At 45.4% G+C, this 23314-nt stretch overlaps 1 protein-coding gene across 2 annotated transcripts in view; it reads left to right on the top strand.

Moving 5' to 3' along the window:
• LOC121585682 (low density lipoprotein receptor adapter protein 1-A) overlaps nt 1–7197 on the top strand; it is a 34170-nt gene extending 26973 nt beyond the window's left edge. The window contains exons 7-10 of one of the 2 annotated variants that reach the window (XM_041902010.2): nt 175–311; nt 414–448; nt 1811–1842; nt 6448–6583. In XM_041902010.2, the coding sequence (XP_041757944.1) occupies nt 175–311; nt 414–448; nt 1811–1842; nt 6448–6494 (251 nt within the window). In that variant the 3' untranslated portion in view covers nt 6495–6583. Of the gene's footprint in view, nt 1–174; nt 312–413; nt 449–1810; nt 1843–6447 lie in introns of both variants that reach the window. The other variant, XM_041902009.2, reaches the window with a different exon arrangement.
• The last annotated feature ends 16117 nt before the right edge of the window (nt 7198–23314 follow it).

The raw sequence follows: 23314 nt of genomic DNA, 5'->3' as shown, positions 1-23314 counted from the left end.
CCGTGTTCTCCTTTGATTATGTGAAGGTGTGTTCCCTTGTGCTTTCTTACTGTGGCTTGGTTGGATCCACGGCATTTAGGCCCGAGTTTCTGTAAGCAGTTGGCATCAAACTGAAAATACTCACACATTACTCACTGATCGATCGATTGATTGGCTGATTGATGGTCTCCATAGATGTTGCCACGGGTAACCTACTGGACCTTGAGGAACTGACTCATGTTGCCGTGGTTCTGGAAACCAATGGCAACGAGGAGTTCCAGGTGGACTTCCACACTGCTCCTAAGAACAATGATAACAACAACGCTGTCTGGGTAGGTCTCCAATCATCCATCAACCGTTTCTCTCTCTACACTTAGAATGAAATGGGAGAAATGTTTTGGCTACGAAAACGCATCTCTGTCTCTCTCTTGCAGGAAATTGAGGAAGACTTGGATGAGGCTTTTTCTAGGTAAGACACTCGTCCTAAAATGTATCTGTTGTCAATGAGCCCCCACTAGTCTGGCTCTTCGTGTTTCGCTGCTTGACCACAGAAATCAGCTCATTGATTTGCTCAGATCAGATTTTCCTGAGCTTGATTGCAGCTTTTGGAGAATGTGACGCTATAGCTCAATCTAGGGAATGAGCCTCAGACCTACAGGCTAGAATAGAGAAATAGTCAGAAAGGTAGAGAGAGCAATGCCTCGTCAATTCCAATTCTTGAATTTTAAGTTGAATTTGAATTAAAGTAGTAAACAGGATATAGAATTTGAAATTACAATTTGAAATATAATTGAATTCAGTGAAATTCAATAAAATTCAAATGCCTCTTCTATTCTATATTTGGTGTAGTCTATACAAATATACATCAAACATATAGTTATATACAAATATGATGTTATTATATTTCATTAATCATTTACATGTTGTTCAATAAAGAAGCCAATGGTTGGTGGAAATATAATGATCTATTCTAAACACTAAGGTTAAAAGAGTATTGGAACATTGTTTCCAGAGAAAAGTGAAATTCTTTGGTATCTGGAAGTGTGACCTGTCAGATTCAATGAAACTTAAAATTTATTTAAATTGCACTGAATTAAATTCTACTTCCTGTCACTCAAATTCTACATCCTGTGGGATATGGCCAATTCTAATTTCAACTCATGAGTTGAATGGGAGTCAATTCCAAAATTCTGAATTGAGCCCGACCCTGAGAGAGCGAGAGAGAGAGAGAGAGAGAGTAAAAAACAGACAGAATATAGAGAGAATGAGTGAACGAAGATGGAGAGAATGAGTGAACGAAGATGGAGAGAATGAGTGAACGAAGATGGAGAGAATGAGTGAACGAAGATGGAGAGAATGAGTGAACGAAGATGGAGAGAATGAGTGAACGAAGATGGAGAGAATGAGTGAACGAAGATGGAGAGAATGAGTGAACGAAGATGGAGAGAATGAGTGAGACGAAGATGGAGAGAATGAGTGAACGAAGATGGAGAGAATGAGTGAACGAAGATGGAGAGAATGCGTGAACGAAGATGGAGAGAATGAGTGAACGAAGATGGAGAGAATGAGTGAACGAAGATGGAGAGAATGAGTGAACGAAGATGGAGAGAATGAGTGAACGAAGATGGAGAGAATGAGTGAACGAAGATGGAGAGAATGAGTGAACGAAGATGGAGAGAATGAGTGAACGAAGATGGAGAGAATGAGTGAACGAAGATGGAGAGAATGAGTGAACGAAGATGGAGAGAATGGAAAGGGAGAGAAAGAGAGAGCAGCAGGGTTGCAGCTCCACTGCCCCTCCTTAATCCTGCCCTGTTTGTTGTGTCTCCAGCCCCGGGCTGGATAACTATGAGTCGTCTCCAGGTAACAGTGCTCTGTGTTTGGTGTAGAATGGACCCTAGTCTATCCTCCAACCCCCCTAACCAACACAATCATAATCCAGTCCACTGACCTAACCATAAACACTCCCTGTGCTATAGTAACAGCCTGTATAATATGACTCCTCCATACAGGCCTCATGTTTGTGACTGTGTCGGTGTGCAGTAACTTCCTGTGTGTGTGTCGCAACGCCTACCAGACCCAATATCTCATATATACAATTGCACTGAGAGTTCAAGCACGTTTGCACCAGGTATATTCATGTATAGGACTCACTGTTGTACATAGTGCATCAGCTCTTCTGATTGGGATCATTCAAGATCTGCTGGTCCACTATGGTGGAGCAGGCCAGTGCATTACCTACATACATGCGTACATGCATACATACACCTCATTCTAAACCAGAATGGATCAGCGTTGTAATTGTGTTTTAATTCCACACAGCCCTGTAGGTTTCTACATGCTGTCCATTGCTCAGTAGCGTTCAAACTACTGGACATAAACCCTTAGTTCGGGGAGAGTAACAGACTACGGTGTGTCCTCTCCCTTTCAGTATGTAGGTAGTCGCTTTGTGTTACTGTTTCTGAAGTCCAGACTGACATGACGGCAGACTGAATACACACAGTCCTATCCTTTCTACCTCAAATAGCCGCTAAATGATGTTGATATTGTTGTAAATAACACTGAATAACCAACAAGCTAACAACAAAAATCATAGTAAAATGCTAATAACGTAAGCTAATGACGTAAAATCAATCGATGTCAAAATCATTGCGTGTTGAATCATCTGCAATCCTAAATGTGTGTTTTCTCTTAATGTTGTAGTTCTCAAAGAAACGTTTTCTCTTAATGTTGTAGTTCTCAAATAAATGTTTTCTCTTAATGTTGTAGTTCTCAAATAAATGTTTTCTCTTTCTCCCTCTCTAACTTTCAATTTCTATTTCACCGACCCTCCCTCCCTCCCTCCATGTCTCCCTCCCTCCCTCCATGTCTCCCTCCCTCCCTCCCTCCCTCCATGTCTCCCTCCCTCCCTTCCTCCCTCCATGTCTCCCTCCCTCCCTCCCTCCCTCCATGTCTCCCCACCTCCCTCCCTCTATGTCTCCCCACCTCCCTCCCTCCCTCCATGTCTCCCTCCCTCCCTCCCTCCCTCCATGTCTCCCTCCCTCCATGTCTCCCCACCTCCCTCCCTCTATGTCTCCCCCACCTCCCTCCCTCCCTCCATGTCTCCCCACCTCCCTCCCTCCCTCTATGTCTCCCCACCGCCTCCCTCCCTCCCTCCATGTCTCCCCACCGCTCTCCCTCCCTCCCTCCATGTCTCCCTCCCTCCCTCCATGTCTCCCTCCCTCCCTCCCTCCCTCCCTGTCTCCCTCCCTCCCTCCCTCCCTCCATGTCTCCCCACCTCCCTCCCTCTATGTCTCCCCCACCTCCCTCCCTCCCTCCATGTCTCCCTCCCTCCCTCCCTCCCTCCCTCCATGTCTCCCTCCCTCCATGTCTCCCCACCTCCCTCCCTCCCTCCATGTCTCCCCACCTCCCTCCCTCCCTCTATGTCTCCCCACCGCCCTCCCTCCCTCCCTCCATGTCTCCCCACCGCTCTCCCTCCCTCCCTCCATGTCTCCCCACCGCTCTCCCTCCCTCCATGCCTCCCTCCCTCCATGTCTCCCCACCTCTCTCCCTCCCTCCATGTCTCCCCACCGCTCTCCCTCCCTCCATGCCTCCCTCCCTCCATGTCTCCCCACCTCCCTCCCTCCCTCCATGTCTCCCCACCGCTCTCCCTCCCTCCCTCCCTCCATGTCTCCCCACCACTCTCCCTCCCTCCCTCCATGTCTCCTCTCTCCCTCCCTCCCTCCCTCCATGTCTCCCTCTCTCCCTCCATCTCTCTCCATCTCTCCCTCCCTCCATGTCTCCCTCCCTCCCTCCTGTCTCCCCCCCACTCTCTCCCTCCCTCCCTCCATGTCTCCCTCCTCCCTCCCTCCATGTCTCCCACCGCTCTCCCTCCCTCCCTCCATGTCTCCCTCCCTCCCTCCCTCCCTCCATGTCTCCCCACCTCTCTCCCTCCCTCCATGTCTCCCCACCGCTCTCCCCTCCTCCATGCCTCCCTCCCTCCATGTCTCCCCACCTCCCTCCCTCCCTCCATGTCTCCCCACCGCTCTCCCTCCCTCCCTCCATGTCTCCCTCTTCCATTCTCCTCCCTTCCTCCATGTCTCCCCCACCTCCCTTCCTCCCTCCATGTCTCCCCACCTCCCTCCCTCTCTCCCTCCATGTCTCCCTCTCTCCCTCCATCTCCCCCTCCCTCCCTCCCTCCATGTCTCCCCCACCTCCCTCCCTCCATGTCTCCCCACCTCCCTCCCTCCCTCCATCCCACCCTCCATGTCTCCCCCACCTCCCTCCATGTCTCCCCGTCTCCCTCCCTCCCTCCATGTCTCCCCTGTCTCCCTCCCTCCCTCCATGTCTCCCCTCTCTCCATGTCTCCCCCAGTCCATGTCTCCCCCACCCTCCTCCATGTCTCCCCCTCCCTCCATGTTCCCCACCTCCTCCCTCCCTCCTCCGTTCCCCTCTCCCTCCCTCCTCTGTCTCCCCACCGCTCTCCTTCCCTCCCTCCATGTCTCCCCGTCTCCCTCCCTCCCTCCATGTCTCCCCGTCTCCCTCTCTCCCTCCCTCCATGTCTCCCCGTCTCCCTCTCTCCCTCCCTCCATGTCTCCATGTCTCCCTCCCTCCATGTCTCCCTCCCTCCCTCCCTCCATGTCTCCCCCACCTCCCTCCTCCCTCCCTCCCTCCATGTCTCCCTCACTCCCTCCCTCCATGTCTCCCCACCTCCCTCCCTCCCTCCTTCATGTCTCCCCCACCTCCCTCCCTCCCTCCCTCCGTCTCCCCCACCTCCCTCCCTCCATGTCTCCTCCCTCCCTCCTTCATGTCTCCCCCACCTCCCTCCCTCCCTCCGTCTCCCCACCTCCCTCCCTCCATCTCTCCCTCCCTCCCTCCCTCCCTCCCTCCATGTCTCCCCACTTCCCTCCCTCCCTCCCTCCATGTCTCCCCACTTCCCTCCCTCCCTCCCTCCCTCCCTCCCTGTCTCCCTCCCCTCCCTCCATGTCTCCCCACCTCCCTCCATGTCTCCCTCCTCCCTCCATGTCTCCCTCCCTCCCTCCATGTCTCCCCACCTCCCTCCATGTCTCCCTCCCTCCCTCCATGTCTCCCTCCCTCCATGTCTCCCTCCCTCCCTCCATGTCTCCCCCCCTCCCTCCATGTCTCCCTCCCTCCCTCCATGTCTCCCTCCCTCCCTCCATGTCTCCCTCCCTCCATGTCTCCCCACCTCCCTCCCTCCCTCCATGTCTCCCCCACCTCCCTCCCTCCCTCCATGTCTCCCCAACTCCCTCCCTCCCTCCATGTCTCCCCACCTCCATCCCTCCGTCTCCCCATCTCCATCCCTCCATGTCTCCCCATCTCCATCCCTCCATGTCTCCCTCCCTCCATGTCTCCGCACCTCCCTCTCCCACATCCCTCCCTCTCTCTCCCCATCCCTGCCTCTCTCTCCCATCCCTCTCTCCCATCCCTCCCTCCCTCTCTCTCCCATCCATCCCTCTCTCTCCCCCATCCATCCCTCTCTCTCCCCCATCCATCCCTCTCTCTCCCCCATCCATCCCTCCCGCTCTCCCCCATCCATCCCGCTCTCCCCCATCCATCCCTCTCTCCCCCATCCATCCCTCTCTCTCCCCATCCATCCTCTCTCTCTCCCCATCCCTCACTCTCTCTCTCCCCATCCCTCACTCTCTCTCTCCCCCATCCCTCACTCTCCCCCATCCCTCTCTCTCTCTCTCTCCATCCCCTCTCTCTCCCCATCCCCCCTCTCTCTCTCCCCATCCCTCCCTCTCTCCCCATCCCTCCCTCTCTCTCTATCCCTTTCTCTCTCTCCCCCATCCCTCCCTCTCTCTCTCTATCCCTCTCTCTCTATCCCTCTCTCTCTCTATCCCTTTCTCTCTCTCTCCCTATCCCTTTCTCTCTCTCTCCCCATCCCTCTCTTCCACATCCCTCCCTCTCTCTCTCTATCCCTCTCTCTCCCCATCCCTCTCTCTTCCACATCCCTCTCTCTCTCTCTATCCCTCTCTCTCTATCCCTTTCTCTCTCTCCCCCATCCCTCTCTCTCCCCATCCATCCCTCTCTCTCTCTCCCCATCCATCTCGCTCTCTCTCTATCCCTCTCTCTCTCTCTCTATCCCTCTCTCTCTATCCCTTTCTCTCTCTCCCCCATCCCTCTCTCTCCCCATCCATCCCTCTCTCTCTCTCCCCATCCATCTCTCTCTCTCTCTCTATCCCTCTCTCTCTATCCCTCTCTCTCTATCCCTTTCTCTCTCTCCCCCATCCCTCTCTCTCCCCATCCATCCCTCTCTCTCTCTCCCCATCCATCTCTCTCTCTCTCTATCCCTCTCTCTCTCTCTCTATCCCTCTCTCTCTATCCCTTTCTCTCTCTCCCCCATCCCTCTCTCTCCCCATCCATCCCTCTCTCTCCCCATCCATCTCTCTCTCTCTCTATCCCTCTCTCTCTCTCTCTCTCCCCCATCGCTCACCCTTCTCCCTTCCCATCTCTTCCCCCCTCCAGACTGGCGGTATCCCGTACTAACCCCCAGCTCCTGGACATTGGGGTGACCCCCCAGGATTGGCTGACAGAACCTGACTGGGCCAATGGGAACACACCCAACAAGAACACTGCCAATAAGAACACATTGAACAGAATACCACCAATGGGGACGACTTCGTTGGCTTCTGATCGACCACCGGAGGGCGACCAAGAGGCACAGCCTTTTGTGTCTTTGGCCCAATCCCAAATCAACCCCTAGTTCCTATGCTGGAGCTAGACCATATAGTGTGCACCTGTCAATTCCTCTCAGATCTTCACAAGTGCATAGGGCGCAGGGAACAGGGTCTAGGGGTCTATTTGGGATTGGGCCATAGAAGAGTTGACTTCGGTTCCATTCCAAACCGATCCCTTGCCTCTGTCCTTATTCCCTAGTTGACTCCTCCTCCTTATAGATCTGAAAGGACTGCATAGGTTGAGAGCTTTGGTTGAAATTCTGTCATATTGCCTAAGTTTAAATCATCACGTTTTTTGTAGATATACATTGGGTCGCCAGGAAGAGTCTATGGGTAGACGCTAGGGATTTGACTTGGGACCTTTTTATATATTTTTTATAAACTGGGTGCTTCAAGCCCTGAATGCTGATTGGGCTTGAATCAGACGCTATACAACGGGTATAACAAAACATTTGAATTTTCCTGCTCTAATTACGTTGGTAACCAGTTTATAATAGCAATAAGGCACCTCAGGGGTTTGTGGTATATGGCCAATATACCACGGCTAAGGGCTGTATCCAGGCACTCCGCGTTGCGTCGTACGTAGGAACAGCCCTTAGCCGTGGTATATTGGCCATATACCACACCCCCTCGGGCCTTATTGCGTAAGGTCTGATATACCACGGCTTTCAGCCAATCAGCATTCAGGGCTCGAGTCACCCAGTTTATGAGATTTAGAGCTAAACTATTCTTCATCCGCCACAGTAAGCATTGCATTAGTATTACACATAAACACACTCTGTACCACAAAGCCTCAAATACAGACCAAGCAAGACAATACATTTTGGTACTCCCTACATTCGATAGTTGTATCGGGGATGTATTGTTTACATGCTAGAGTCTGGTTCAGTTTCCATGAAACAGGAGAAAGCACTTTGAAAAATAGGTACTTACTGAATTTGTTCCAACTTGTTCAAAACGATTTATCCTGTTTGTGCCTGTCTACTTAAGGTGATCCAGGAAAGTGATGTACTATAGTGAATTCCTTCCTACCAGTTTCACCCTGTTCTGTAGCCTTTCTCTACCCTGTAATACTTTACTGTATACCAGCAGAACTTTGAATAAAAATGTTAATTATGTATATGAAATGAAACCGATGTTTGGTCTACTTCTAGGAAAGGATGTTTACTGTTGCACAACTCCAGTGAAAGAGGAGGGTGTTACTGACAGTGTTGTAAAATTCCGGTAACTTTCCCAAAATATACCCTTTTTATTTTAATTTTTTTCAGAAATCCTGGTTGGAGTATTCTGGATGTCCTGCTTAATCCGGTATTTCTGTAAAACATTTTTGGGATAGTTACCGGAACTTTTCTAAACCTAGTTGTTGCCAATGCTAAACCATTACAAAATAGAGGACTTGAAGTACAGTTGTTGTTTTCCACCAGCAGGTGGCCGGACTGTACCACATCATTCCACCACTGGCTCAGTGGCTTCCTCTCTTCTCCCCTCCCTCCTCTCCAGCACTGAACTGACAGCAACTAGTATGACGATGTAATGCATGCCCACTGGGAGGGGAATCCTGCAGATGAAGCAATGTAGAGGAAGCCGTCTGACCTTGTACTGAGTCCTTACACTTTTCCCTACAGGACTGTGCAGATGAGAAAATGCCAGGACTGTGCAACGTGTACTCCGTACTTTGGGATGGGGTTGCACACCTCACAGTGTGTGTGTGTGTGTGTGTTAAGGTCAAGGGTGGTCAGTATCTACAGTATTCATCTTTAAAGGATTTCTACAATCGCCTGCCAAGTGTGTATGTGCGTGCGAGAGAGCAAGAAAATATCATTTAAAATCTAAAAGTTGGAGGAAAGAAATTCCCTTTGAGGCAACTCACCGGTAAATTCCCTTTGAGGCAAGTCACCGGTAAATTCCCTTTGAGGCAACTCACCGGTAAATTCCCTTTGAGGCAACTCACCGGTAAATTCCCTTTGAGGCAAGTCACCGGTAAATTCCCTTTGAGGCAACTCACCGGTAAATTCCCTTTGAGGCAACTCACCGGTAAATTCCCTTTGAGGCAACTCACCGGTAAATAATGCAGGTGCTTAATAATGTTTTTCTCAACCACTTGTCCAAAAAATCTGGCTCCGAGCCAGGGACAGATTGCGTGTGTGCGAATGCGCGCACGAGGGTGTGTGTGTGTGACTGTTTTTTTTTGTGTGTGTGTGAGACTTCAAGTCTGAGTGAGAGTGTGTGTTTGCGTGCATGGATGTGTGTGCATGTGCAAACATAACGTTTTATCTGTGAGTGTGTGTGTGTGTGTTTATCTGTGAGTGTGTGTGTGTGCGCGGCGCCGACCCTGGTGTCTCTCAGGTCTCCAGAGTCCTCTTCACACGACAGAACAGAACGGTGTCTGGCAACGTGTGAGTGTGTGAGGCTCAGCAGTCATCTGGACGTTGGCTGGACGGGTGCAGGGGACCAGACTAACCCCTCTCTGTCTCTTCATCCTCCTGGTACTGAATATCAGAGCTTTAATATCCGCCCTGCAGCTAAGTGCACATTTCCTCTGGTACTGAAGAGCTCCAGGAGCTATGTCCTAGATCTGATTCTCCATGGGAGAAACTATAACAAAACACAACATAAAGCTGAAGTCTGCTCAAGGAATTAGGAATGGTCTTCACTTGATTATAGTAGCAGGGTTGACCAACTTGGCTCTGAGGGCTGCAGTGTGTCTGCAGGTGTATGTTCTAACACACATGCTTAAACAAATTCTGATCTCCTGATTCTTGTGCCCCAGTGTGACTCAGTGTGCCTCATTGTGCCCCAGTGTGCCTCATTGTGCCCCAGTGTGACTCATTGTGACTCATTTTGACTCAGTGGGCCTCGGTGTGACTTGGTGTGACTCGGTGTGCCTTTTTGTGACTCAGTGTGCCAGTGTGTCTCAGTGTTTGTCAGTGAGATCTGCAGTTCTGCCTCGCTGTACAGTAAAGCTAATTTATGCCTTTGGTTCCACTGAGCGCTCAGGGAGGATCTGTTTTATTGATGCAATGGCTGGCCGTGGAGGGTTAGTGCTAACTGGGCTATGTTTTTAATTAATATACACTACCGTTCAAAAGTTTGGGGTCACTTAGAAATGTCCTGGTTTTCGAAACCTTTTTTCCCCCTATTAAAATAACGTCAAATTGATCAGAAATACAGTGTAGACATTGGTAATGTTGTAAATGGCTGATTTGTAATGGAATATCTATATAGGCGTACAGAGTCCAATTATCAGCAACCATATGTCCTGTGTTCCGATGTGTTTGCTAATCCAAGTTTATCATTTTAAAAGGCTAATTGATCATTAGAAAACCCTTTTGCAATTATGTTAGCACAGCTGAAAGCTGTTGTGCTGATTTAAAGAAGCAATAAAACAGGCCTTCTCGAGACTAGTTGAGTATCTGGAGCATCAGCAATTGTGGGTTCGATTACAGGCTCAAAATGGCCAGAAACAAATAACTTTCTTCTGAAACTCACCAGTCTATTCTTGTTCTGAGAAATGAAGGCTATTCCATGCGAGAAATTGCCAAGAAACTGAAGATCTCGAACAACGCTGTGTGCTACTCCCTTCACAGAACATCGCAAACTGGCTCTAACCAGAATAGAAAGAGGAGAGGGAGGCCCCGGTGCACAACTGAGCAAGAGGACAAATACATTAGAGTTTCTAGTTTGAGAAACAGGCGCATCACAGGTCCTCAACTGGCAGCTTCATTAAATAGTACCCGCAAAACACCAGTCTCAACGTCAACAGTGAAGCCTAACCTAAACCTAAACCCTAACCTAAACCCTAACCTTAACCCTTACCCTAACCTTAACCCTTACCTAACCCTAACCCTTAACTTAACCATTTAAAATGTCAACTTTTAGGGCCATCCCAAGGATCCCGGATAGCAAGGACAGACCGGAAAGGAAAAGGCGAAGGGAGAGGATTTACTCCAACAAAATCTGGCAGTGTGAGAAACCATTTTTTTGTGTGGAGGTGTATGAGAGAGTGTCGAATTATGTGAGGCTTATTTTATCTAATAGAAGTTTTGTCATGTTTAGGCTGTTACAAATGTACTGATATAAGAGGATGTGCGTGGCATTCTGGGATATCATACTTTGAGAAAAACGACGTGGTTCTGCCCGTTGTTCAAATCAAATCAAAATTGTATTTGTCACATGCTCCGAATACAACAGGTGTAGACCTTACAGTGAAATGCTTACTTACAAGCCCTTAACCAACAATGCAGTTTTAAGAAAAATAAGTGTTAAGTAAAAAAATTGATAAATAAAAACGAATTAAAGAGCAGCTGTAAAATGACAGTAGCGAGGCTATATACAGGGGGTACTGGTACAGAGTCAATGTGCAGGGGCACAGGTTAGTCGAGGTAATTGAGGTAATATGTACATGTAGGTAGAGTTAAAGTGACTATGCATAGATAATAAACAGAGCAGCTTAAAAGTGGGGCAGTGCAAATAGTCTGGCTAGCCATGATTAGCTGTTCAGGAGTCATATGGCTTCGGGGTAGAAGCTGTTAAGAAGCTGTCGTATATGATGAATGGTGGCAATTACTGCTGTCAACAAAGAGTCCGTTATGCTGCATCATGTTAGAAGTTTTATTCATACCACGAGGTTACAGCATAAATTACAGACACGCGTTGTCCGGAGAACGACTTCGCCAGATTGTTATGCTCGTTCTAACGCCTCACCGTTTAACCCCTATTTATAAACACTGCTGCCCCCTCTTCTGGCCAATCACCAGTCTCCCCTGTCTACAACCCACCCCCTGTCTGTGGTATGTGGTATTACACCTAAAACATTCCCTCTTGATACTACCATAAACAACATTCTATTTCTTCATGAAAAACATTTAACAAAGGCATAATCTTCAGATACTATATTCCCCCCTTTCGAGACGAACTAAGCGTCAAACCCAAACAGAATAGGATTATGACTAGTAACAACTTATCTTATTAAGTATCTTTAACCTTAAACCAAAACATTCTCCTCTAGAGTGTAAATACCTTTCTTATGAAATATGAATAACTGTTGATGAAGTGTGAACACATTACTATGAATTATGAATAAATCTTTATGGAGTGTGAACACATTACTATGAATTATGAATAAATCTCTATGGAGGTGTGAACACATTACTATGAATTATGAATAAATCTTTATGGAGTGTGAGAGCGAAAAACCTGTCAGGCAACCTTTGTTCCAAATCCATCCATCCATCAATCAAGACAGTAAAATTCTCTCACGGTTCCTCTGCCCCAGGCAACCACCGCGGTACTCCAGATAAACTCATAAATCATGTAAAGACATTTGAAACTATGATGTAATTAAATACACATGGAAACAAAATCCTATCCATAAATATCCATTGTACGGCTGGTCAACCCATCAGATCGTACAATGAATCTCTCCTCTCCTAGACCTTCTGTCCCTAAACCCCATCGAAATAAACAAAAGCATCTAAGATCCTCATCTGCATTCAATAACATCAAACATCATTCTACTAAAATCAATACCTAAGAATATGACACAATTATGTATTACACATCAAATATGTCTATATTTCATTGCTGGCACTGGAATGTAGTCCACTACACTTCATGTCCTCCGTAGTCTCCTCCTCCAATGGACTTGTTGATGATGGAATCAGCCACACCCTCCTTGTTTCATCTCCTCCAGTCATATTGTCCCTTCATATTGTCTTTGTTTGAGTATTCCAATCTCCACATGTTCTCCCAAATGCTTCTGGAATGACAAGAAAATAAACGACCAAACAGTATCTTTTGCAAAACCACATTTTCAAATTAAACCTCAACATCAATTTAAGACTTATAAATGATGTATGAATCACATTAACCTATCCCCCCCTTTGATTCATAAATCATACCAAAAATCATACTAATATTGAAAAAAACAACTTGAAAAATCATCAAATAATCCAAAATGATATTTATCCATCAGTAGGCCACTTGTCCCTCTTCGTCCAGATCCGGAACAGTCAACAATGGCATCTGAGTGTTGCCTCCAGGCACCACTTCTCCAACCTATCTCAATCTCATAACTTTATCAAAAGTCAGTACAAACATCACACAGTGTTATCAAAGCTGAAACTAAAATCTGACCCATCACTGCCCCTACTGGCCTAACTGATCTTGCAACCAAATCTTCTCAGATCTCCCAAATGTTACACCATATCATGGAAGAGGTCCCCCCTTCTCCCTTAGACTCATTCTCCAATGGTAGGCTTGAAGACTATGACATGTAGCCATGTCACCCTTTTAACCCTAGATTTAGCTGTGTTCGGTGCTACTACTCTCTTTTAATAGTAAAAGCCTCATATGGAAGCTTCAATGTTGACATGTAACCAAATCCTGTCCATCCCTAATGTAAGAATATAGATGCTTTATCACCCCCAAACCCCTAAATATCTCTAAGATTCCCCATAGTCACATTGTCAGTCAAAAGCTAATCATTTAACCATCAAAGTCCTGCTTTTCTACTACCTGGTACATAAAAATTACATTATATTTGTCATCTCTAACCTTATGTTCATGCTTATCCAAAGTTATCATATAACATCCCAATATGATATTCCCATAAACATACCCTTTACCTCATATGTTTTATTAGAACAACAACAACTTTTAGCCCTCAATGTTTCACCTGAATACTTCAGGTTTCCACTGTTACCTGACCTTACTTTCCATCTAACAATTCCCATAGGGTAATCCCTTTACCCAAGAACACTTAACCCTACTGTTCTGACAACTACATTATTTTATCTGTCAATGACTGTTGCCGATACCACAGTCATGACAAAGCATAACCCTGACCCAGACCCGCTGAAGGCTGCGCAACCATCCAACACGTCCTGGGCTGGCATCCCCAACAGACATCAACCCTCAAGATTCCTCACTGATTCTTACAGAATGAGTTAATCTATCTCTAATTTCCACAACAGAGAAACGAGCAGCACTGATCAGATGCCCCCCCCCTCTGTCATCAAAATCAAAAGACCTCATCCTGCAGCCTCCATGATGAATCTCTCTTCTCCATTTCAGATTAATCTATATTGCTCTCTACAACTATCTGCTCTGCTTTTTTAACCCTATTCGTCGTAACCTAAACCCCTGAGTCTCTCTTACTGCCTCCTTTAATTTCAGAAAGGTTGTTGTCATCCTTCCTACATTTGCTATTACCATCGTATCATTAATCCCTTCCCAAAGTTACCATTAACGTTGTTGATTTAGTTGATGAATTAAAACCCTTAATTCCCTCTAGTGGGAAACTACCAACATCCTATTCAATTATTCCCTGTTGGAGTGACTACTGTAATAAACTTATCCTTAACTCCCTCTGTGACTGTGGAAAGTTTTACAGACTTCAAATCTTCCATTATAAGCATTACTTTATGAATTACATAGCCCTTTAACCAATAATTCTTAACCGGAACAACTTCTAATGCTTGCACTAGATAAGTACACATATTCTCCCTGATCTTTATCTGTAACCTTACGCAAAATAATCCCTTATTTGAGTAGGTGCAACAGCTCCTACTTCTGATCCTGCTAACAATACTTATCCTCCCTAATTATCTCCCTCTCTCTGTGAAAGAAACGTCATCATCCTAAATGGTATATTATAATTATTATTATCCTAACTCTAATAACAGTATTTTCCCCCTATAATTGGTGCTGAACCCTTATAATCAAATGCGCTATATTTATGACTTTAATACCTATCAATGTTGAAAGAGTTAAATTACTTCTACCTGTTGTTCTAATAGACTGAAGTGTTAATGTCCTTATTTACTCCTAGTTTTCCCCCAGTTTTCCCCTAACACTTTGAACTCTTTCCTTGTACTTCCATCCATCACCACTAGTGTCACGTTTTCCCCAAATCTCAGTCCTATCTCTAAATCCCTGACTTTCAAACTTTTGATTACACAAAATACACCTATAATGACCTTGATCTCCCTGCTGGAAACTGTAAATATAGATACTCAATCACCCTCAAATCATTCAGCAACACATACTTTCTCAATGCATCTGCTCCTAACCGATTTAAACTCCTACCATATCTTCCCACTAAACTTTAAAATGTCCTTCCTCACTGTTCTCTCTCTGTCTTACTACTAACTTTGAAACTTAGCTTACTGTCTCAGAGTTCCTTCACCCCTAGTTCTCCTAACTTATTTTAATCTAATCTTTTCTCTCATAACATTTAAAACCTTTTCCCACTGATTTATTGACAAAATCCCTCCCCACCAATTTTAGAATACGTGATTGGGAATTCCCCACCTGCTCCTGACTCATTACACACAGACTTGGCAAATGACTAAACACCTTTTAGCCTAACCTCAAATCTCTTAGTGTAAGAATGTAACCCAAAATAACAGTCACCCCTATTAAGTTTATTTTCCCAGACAGATTGTCTAACAGGCAATCTAATACATTATCATCCTTCCTATGATATTATCTTTTAAACAAATGATTCCCAAAAACCCCACTTCTTAAAATATTCCACCAGACAGTCAGTCGTCCAGTGTGTCTCTGATTGAACCCTTCAATTTAAACCATGCATCTCTTCCCACAATATCCTTGATATATTGTCCTAATATTAGTATGTCTATTGTAATTCCTATTTGACTTCTATAACAGAGCTCAATTGATTCCCGAAGAGTAAACTGTTTTACTACTTCAAATCCCTATCCTAACCTAATTAGTTTATTTTACAGAGTGATATGTTTAACCTCTTTAGGCTGAACCCAGATAAGTTTTTCCCCTATTCACTATCACTTCTAATGGTCGGTTGTTTTTACTTTTAGCTATTTTCTCTTCTTCTCTAATCGATGCTATCAGCTGATACCCCCCTTCTGGATATTCTAGACACTAACAGGTGATCTTGAATTGCCCCTGTATCTTCCTTAAAAATGTTCTCTTGTTTCCTCCTGACTTGTTGCATGAACAGGTAAAGTACCCAATCTGTCCATAATTATACCAGTCTTCTGAAAGTTGCTGAAAGTGTAGCTGAAATATTCCTCCTTCTTCTTTGTTCTTATCCCTCTCCAATTCTGTGTCTGTCCAGAAACTGGCAGTCGATATGGAACATCTGGTCCCCCCTTGGCTGGTACAATTGCCTTTGATATTGTTCCGTTGAAGCTGTAACAGTGATTGTTGATTTGGTTCACCCTGATTCTTCATCACACAAGCTTCTCTTCTCCACCAGTTGTATGATTGACTTCTCAGAGTTTCTTCGTCCTGTTCTTTGTTGTTGACATATCAGGATTCTTCAAAAGCTTATATTTCAAGTTCTGTCCTCGAAATATCGTCTTCCATCATCTTCTTACTTTTCTTCAGCATCTTTGCCTCAATGTATTCTTCTTCTTCAATTCTTGGGATCCTTTCCTCAGCAGTTTCTCCTCTTCTGTATCTTCAGCGGTGTTACTTCTTCTAAACTATTCGCTTTATCCAGGCATGATAAGCATCGGTCTATACCTCCATTTCTTCTTTGCTAGTCATTGTAGGATAAAATCCTCTTGAACATACAACACCTTTCATCTCCAAATCTTCATCACTTTCTTCATCAGAACTCGAATCTCTTGTCTCCTTCTTCGTTCAACTTTCATCAGAGATCAAGTCTCCAGTATCCTTCTTTCCTCTCTTGCCACTTCCTTCTGATCACAGAGTCACCTCCACCCATGGCCTCTCATCAATCACTCTCATCGTCATCATCCTCATCTCCTTAAGTTCCCAGACATCTCGGTTTTCTTCCGTCTTCTGGATTCATCTTCATCGTTGTTTCTGCTCGTATTCGTCTTCATCTCTGATGCCATAATCACCCTGCTGGATGATGTCTTTCTGCTGAATCCATATGTGAGAAAGGTGTACTAACTTCTGCCATTAGTCTCTCCTAACACTACTCTAACCCTACTTTGATCAAAAATGACTATTTTAATCAATTTTCCCTATATCAAGCCCTTTATATTCCTTTATTGTGAACTATCCTATTTTAGACTATATAAGTTATATAAGCTTCCCCCCTGTAATTCTTAATATAACCTAAACAAATCCATTAACCATCCTGAATAATTAACCCCAATTCCTATTCCTATGTCACCAATATCAATTAGTGTTGGCTATCTTACCACAACCCATCAAATGCAAGTAAATGCAAGTTAGTCATCTTCAGACTAAAATACCCATAAACAAAGCCTTCTAACCTTACAACCCTTCAATACTCCAATTCCCATAACCCCTTGCTCTATTAGCTCTAATTATCATACATTTACAGAAGAATCCTCAATCCATCCTGGATTCCCAACACATCTGTAATTAAACCCCAGTGATGCACATAGCCTCCAAAATGTAACTTTTATTGAAATAGAATTTGCCAAGTCTATGTAAAATCGTCATAACATCACATATCCTGTTAGGGAAAAAATTTGTAACCATAATCAGTACCAAAACCTTTTTGACTTGATCCTCTGCCACGTGTCGTGATCACTTCCTCTCTCTCTCTCCTCTGCTCTCGTCTGTCGTCTAGTCCTATTGCTCCTCTCATATGACAGAAGAACATACACAGAAAAATACTTTAGTAGTTAATGCAATCACTGAGTATTTCCAACCATTCAATATTCATTCGTTCTACCTTATTCCCTCTAAGACTAAACTCAAAACTAACTAAAACGCTCAAAAACATTTATTTTTATTCGTTATTTAATTATTTAATTCACTCTAAGACTAATCCGTTACCATATATTTAATTTATAAATTCAATAGGTACCCAAACAAGTTTCATCTTAACCCCTCACCGTTTAAACTAGAATCATCGTGTTAACCTTTCTCCTGGTGCCTATCAAACCCCTGCAAGAAACCCCAAAAGACCTCTGACCCTAAGCCACCATTTTGTTTTGTAGGCTCAACGCGACCTCATGTCGTAGTTGTTAGCCCCGTAAAATCACACGCACATGCGCACAACCCCTTAAGCCCATGCTTCCCACACAATAGACCGATAGCATTACGCTACAGCGTCACCATTATATACCTTATAATCACACAATTACACATAACAGAGCTCACAAAACATATAACCTGACTTACAAACACATAAACAAGTTTAAGAGACTTTCACCCGTCGCAACGGAATCTCTAAGGATACGTTAGCCTGTAGCACACAACACAACTAGCCCTTAGCCTTAGCCACCTACTGCAGCCTACTACACCACCAGAAACATACCCTGCACTGGCCTATTTATTTTTTTAACCTATTTCTCCTACCGTTTTGTGCTGTGAGACAATACCATTACACCGAGAAATCAGATCCAATCAAACATCCCGTCGGACGAGGTCAAATCATAATCACAATCAGATAAACCTCATTAATCCGAGCTCTCTTTAAAAAAGAAACCCACCGAATATACATTCTATCGTACACCGGATTTGCCAGCCCATTATCTAAAATGGCCCCCTCGGGTCTTGAAGCGGTCCAGTGCCCTAAAGAATGCGCATATCTGCCTTAATCGTCACTGTCACCCGTTACCAATGAAATCTATCTTAATGCTCTAAATCCTCATTGTCACCCGTTACCAATGAAAATCTATCTTATCATTGCCTATCGTTACCAATGAAATATAAACTTATTGCTCTAAATTATCATTGTCTATCGTTACCAATGAAATAACATTTTAGCAGACTCCAGTCGACCAGCAAACAACGCCACCTGAGGCCAGGTTATAATGGAACATCCCCTCAGTGTACACAAGTCATATCCAATCTAACAAACTCCGAAGCAGCAAGAACACTCACCCTTTCCATGCCTCAGAGAGAGTTAGCTCGGCGCTTGACTGAAACACAGAAGAGACGCAAACCAAAGCCCCACGTTGGGCGCCATTATGTCGTATATGATGAATGGTGGCAATTACTGCTGTCAACAAAGAGTCCGTTATGCTGCATCATGTTAGAAGTTTTATTCATACCACGAGGTTACAGCATAAATTACAGACACGCGTTGTCCGGAGAAACGACTTGCCGCCAGATTGTTATGCTCGTTCTAACGTCTCACCGTTTAACCCCTATTTATAAACACTGCTGCCCCCTCTTCTGGCCAATCACCAGTCTCCCCTGTCTACAACCCACCCCCTGTCTGTGGTATGTGGTATTACACCTAAAACATTCCCTCTTGATACTACCATAAACAACATTCTATTTCTTCATGAAAAACATTTAACAAAGGCATAATCTTCAGATACTATAAAGCCTTTTGGACCTAGACTTGGCGCTCTGGTACCTCTTGTCATGTGGTAGCAGAGAGAACAGTCTATGACTAGGGTGGCTGGAGTCTTTGACAATTTTGAGGGCCTTCCTCTGACACCGCCTGGTATAGAGGTCCTGGATGGCAGGAAGCTTGGCCCCAGTGATGTACTGGGCCGTACGCACTACCCTCTGTAGTGCCTTGCGGTCGGAGGCTGAGCAGTTGCCATACCAGGCGGTGATGCAACCAGTCAGGATGCTCTCAATGATGAAGCTATATAGCTTTTTGAGGATCTGAGGACCCATGCCAAATGTTTTCAGTCTCCTGAGGGGGAATAAGCTTTATCGTGCCCTCTTCACAACTGTCTTGGTGTGTTTGGACCATGATAGTTTGTTGGTGATGTGGACACCAAGGAACTTGAAGCTCTCAACCTGCTCCACTACAGCCCCGTTGATGAGAATGGGGGCGTGCTCGGTCCTCTTATTTTTCCTGTAGTCCACAATCATCTCCTTTGTCTTGATCACGTTGAGGGAGAGGTTGTTATCCTGGCACCACACGGCCAGGTCTCTGACCTCCTCCCTATAGGCTGTCTCATCATTGTTGGTGATCAGGCCTACCACTGTTGTGTAGTCGGGAAACTTAATGATGGTGTTGGAGTCGTGCCTGGCCATGCAGTCATGGGTGAACAGGGAGTACAGGAGGGGACTGAGTACGCACCCCTGAGGGGCCCCAGTGTTGAGGATCAGAGTGGCAGATGTGTTGTTACCTACCCTTACCACCTTGCGGCGGCCTGTCAGGAAGTCCAGGATACAGTTGCAGAGGGAGGTGTTTAGTCCCAGAGTCCTTAGCTTAGTGATGAGCTTTGAGGGCACTATGGTGTTGAACGCTGAGCTGTAGTCAATTAATAGCATTATCACGTAAGTGTTCCTTTTGTCCAGGTGGGAAAGGGCAGTGTGGAGTGCAATAGAGATTGCATCATCTGTGGATCTGTTGGGGCGGTATGCAAATTGGAGTGGGTCTAGGGTTTCTGGGATAATGGTGTTGATGTGAGCCATGACCAGCCTTTCAAAGCACTTCATGGCTACAGACGTGAGTGCTAAGGGTCGGTAGTCATTTAGGCAGGTTACCTTGGGCACAGGGACTATGGTGGTCTGCTTCAAACATGTTGGGATTACAGACTCAGTCAGGGACAGGTTGAAAATGTCAGTGAAGACACTTGCCAGTTGGTCAGCGCATGCTCGGAGTACACATCCTGGTAATCCGTCTGGCCCTGTGGCCTTGTGAATGTTTAAAGGTCTTACTCACATCGGCTATGGAGAGCGTGATCACACAGTCGTCCGGAACAGCTGATGCTCTCATGCATGCTTCAGTGTTGCTTGCCTCGAAGCGAGCATAGAAGTAATTTAGCTTGTCTTGTACGCTCGTGTCACTGGGCAGCTTGTGGCTCTGCTTCCCTTTGTAGTCTGTAATAGTTTGCAAGCCCTGCCACATCTGACGAGCGTCGGAGCCGGTGTAGTATGATTCAATCTTAGTCCTTTATTGACGCTTTGCCTGTTTGATGGTTCGTCAGAGGGCATAGCGGGATTTCTTATAAGCGTCCGGGTTAGAGTCCCGCTCCTTGAAAGCGGAAGCTCTACCCTTTAGCTCAGTGTGGATGTTGCCTGTAATCCATGGCTTCTGGTTGGGGTATGTACGTACGGTCACTGTTGGGACGACGTCATCGATGCACTTAGTGATGAAGCCAGTGACTGATGTGGCGTACTCCTCAATGCCATCGGAAGAATCCCGGAACATGTTCCAGTCTGTGCTAGCAAAACAGTCCCGTAGCTTAGCATCTGCATCATCTGGCCACTTCTTTATTGACCCAGTCACTGGTGCTTCCTGCTTTAGTTTTTGTTTGTAAGCAGGAATCAGGAGGATAGAATTATGGTTAGATTTGCCAAATGGAGGGCGAGGGAGAGCTTTGTATGCGTCTCTGTGTGTGGAGTAAAGGTGGTCTAGAGTTTTTTTTTCCTCTGGTTGCACATTTAACATGCTGGTAGAAATGAGGTAAAATGGATTTAAGTTTTCCCTGCATTAAAGTCCCCGGCCACTACGAGCGCCGCATCTGGGTGAGCGTTTTCCTGTTTGCTTATGGCCTTATACAGCTCATTGAGTGAGGTCTTAGTGCCAGCATCGGTTTGTGGTGGTAAATAGACAGCTACGAAAAATATAGATGAAAACTCTCTTGTTAAATAGTGTGGTCTACAGCTTGTCATGAGATACTCTACCTCAGGTGAGCAAAACCTCAAGACTTCCTTAATATTAGATTTCGCGCACCAGCTGTTGTTTACAAATATACACAGACCGTCACTCCTTGTCTTACCGGAGTCAGCCGTTCTATCCTGCCGATGTAGCGTATATCCCGCCAGCTGTATGTTATCCATGTCGTCGTTCAGCCACGACTCGGTGAAACATAAGATATTACAGTTTTTAATGTCCCGTTGGTAGGATATCCGTGATCATAGTTTGTCTATTTTGTTATCCAATGATTGTACGTTGGCTAATAGGACTGATGGTAGAGGCAGATTATGCACTCGCCGTCGGATCCTTACAAGGCACCCCGACCTACGTCCCCAATATCTCTGTCTCTTATGCGAATGATGGGGATTTAGGCCTTGTCGGGTCTCTGAAGAAAATCATTCGCGTCCGACTCGTTAAAGAAAAAATCTTTGTCCAATACGAGGTGAGTAATCGCTGTCCTGATATTCATTAGCTATTTTCGGTCATAAGAGACGGTGGCAGAAACATTATGTACAGTCGTGGTCAAAAGTTTTGAGAATGACACAAATATTAATTTTCACAAAGTCTGTTTTTATGATGTCAATTTGCATATACTCCAGAATGTTATGAAGAGTGATCAGATGAATTGCAATGAATTGCAAAGTCCCTCTTTGCCATGAAAATGAATTTAATCCCCCAAAAAACATTTCCACTGCATTTCAGCCCTGCCACAAAAGGACCAGGTGACATCATGTCAGTGATTCTCTCGTTAACACAGTGTTGACAGTGTTGACGAGGACAAGGCTGGAGATCACTCTGTCATGCTGATTGAGTTAGAATAACAGACTGGAAGCTTTAAAAGGAGGGTGGTGCTTGAAATCATTGTTCTTCCTCTGTTAACCATGGTTACCTGCAAGGAAACACGTGCCGTCATCATTGCTTTGCACAAAAAGGCCTTCACAGGCAAGGATATTGCTGCTAGTAAGATTGCACCTAAATCAACCATTAATCGGATCATCAAGAACTTCAAGGAGAGAGGTTCAATTGTTGTGAAAAAGGCTTCAGGGCGCCCAAGAAAGTCCAGCAAGTGCCAGGACCGTCTCCTAAAGTTGATTCAGCTGCGGGATCGGGGCACCACCAGTGCAGAGCTTGCTCAGGAATGGCAGCAGGCAGGTGTGAGTGCATCTGCATGCACAGTGAGGCAAAGACTTTTGGACGATGGCCTGGTGTCAAGAAGGGCAGCGAGGAAGCCACATCAGGGACAGACTGATATTCAGCAAAAGGTACAGGGATTGGACTGCTGAGGACTAGGGTAAAGTCATTTTCTCTGATGAATCCCCTTTCCGATTGTTTGGGGCATCCGGAAAAAAGCTTGTCCGGAGAAGACAAGGTGAGCGCTACCATCAGTCCTGTATTATGCCAACAGTAAAGCATCCTGAGACCATTCATGTGTGGGGTTGCTTCTCAGCCAAGGGAGTGGGCTCACTCACAATTTTGCCTAAGAACACAGCCATGAATAAAGAATGGTACCAACACATCCTCCGAGAGCAACTTCTCCCAACCATCCAAGAACAGTTTGTTGACGAACAATGCCGTTTCCAGCATTATGGAGCACCTTGCCATAAGGCAAAAGTGATAACTAAGTGGCTCAGGGAACAAAACATCGAAATTTTGGGTCCATGGCCAGGAAACTCCACAGATCTTAATCCCATTGAGAACTTGTGGCCAATCCTGTGCATTGATTATGCAAGAATGGGCTGCCATCAGTCAGGATGTGGCCCAGAAGTTAATTGACAGCATGCCAGGGCGGATTGCAGAGGTCTTGAAAAAGAAGGGTCAACACTCCAAATATTGACTCTTTGCATAAACTTAATGTAATTGTCAATAAAAGCCTTTGACACTTATGGAATGCTTGTAATTATACTTCAGTATACCATAGTAACATCTGACAAAAAACACTGAAGCAGCAAACTTTGTGAAGACCAATACTTGTGTCATTCTCAAAAGATTTGACCACGACTGTACAAAAACAGTTACAAATAAAGCAAAAAAACACACACAATAGCACAATTGGTTAGGAGCCCGTAAAACGGCAGCCATCTCCTTAGGCGCCATTATCACATGCTTA

The sequence above is a fragment of the Coregonus clupeaformis genome, chromosome 17, assembly GCF_020615455.1.
Source record: "Coregonus clupeaformis isolate EN_2021a chromosome 17, ASM2061545v1, whole genome shotgun sequence".
In the NCBI taxonomy this organism is placed as follows: domain Eukaryota; kingdom Metazoa; phylum Chordata; class Actinopteri; order Salmoniformes; family Salmonidae; genus Coregonus; species Coregonus clupeaformis.
Note: the sequence above shows the minus strand (reverse complement) of the source record. Positions and strands in the feature narration are given on the sequence as shown.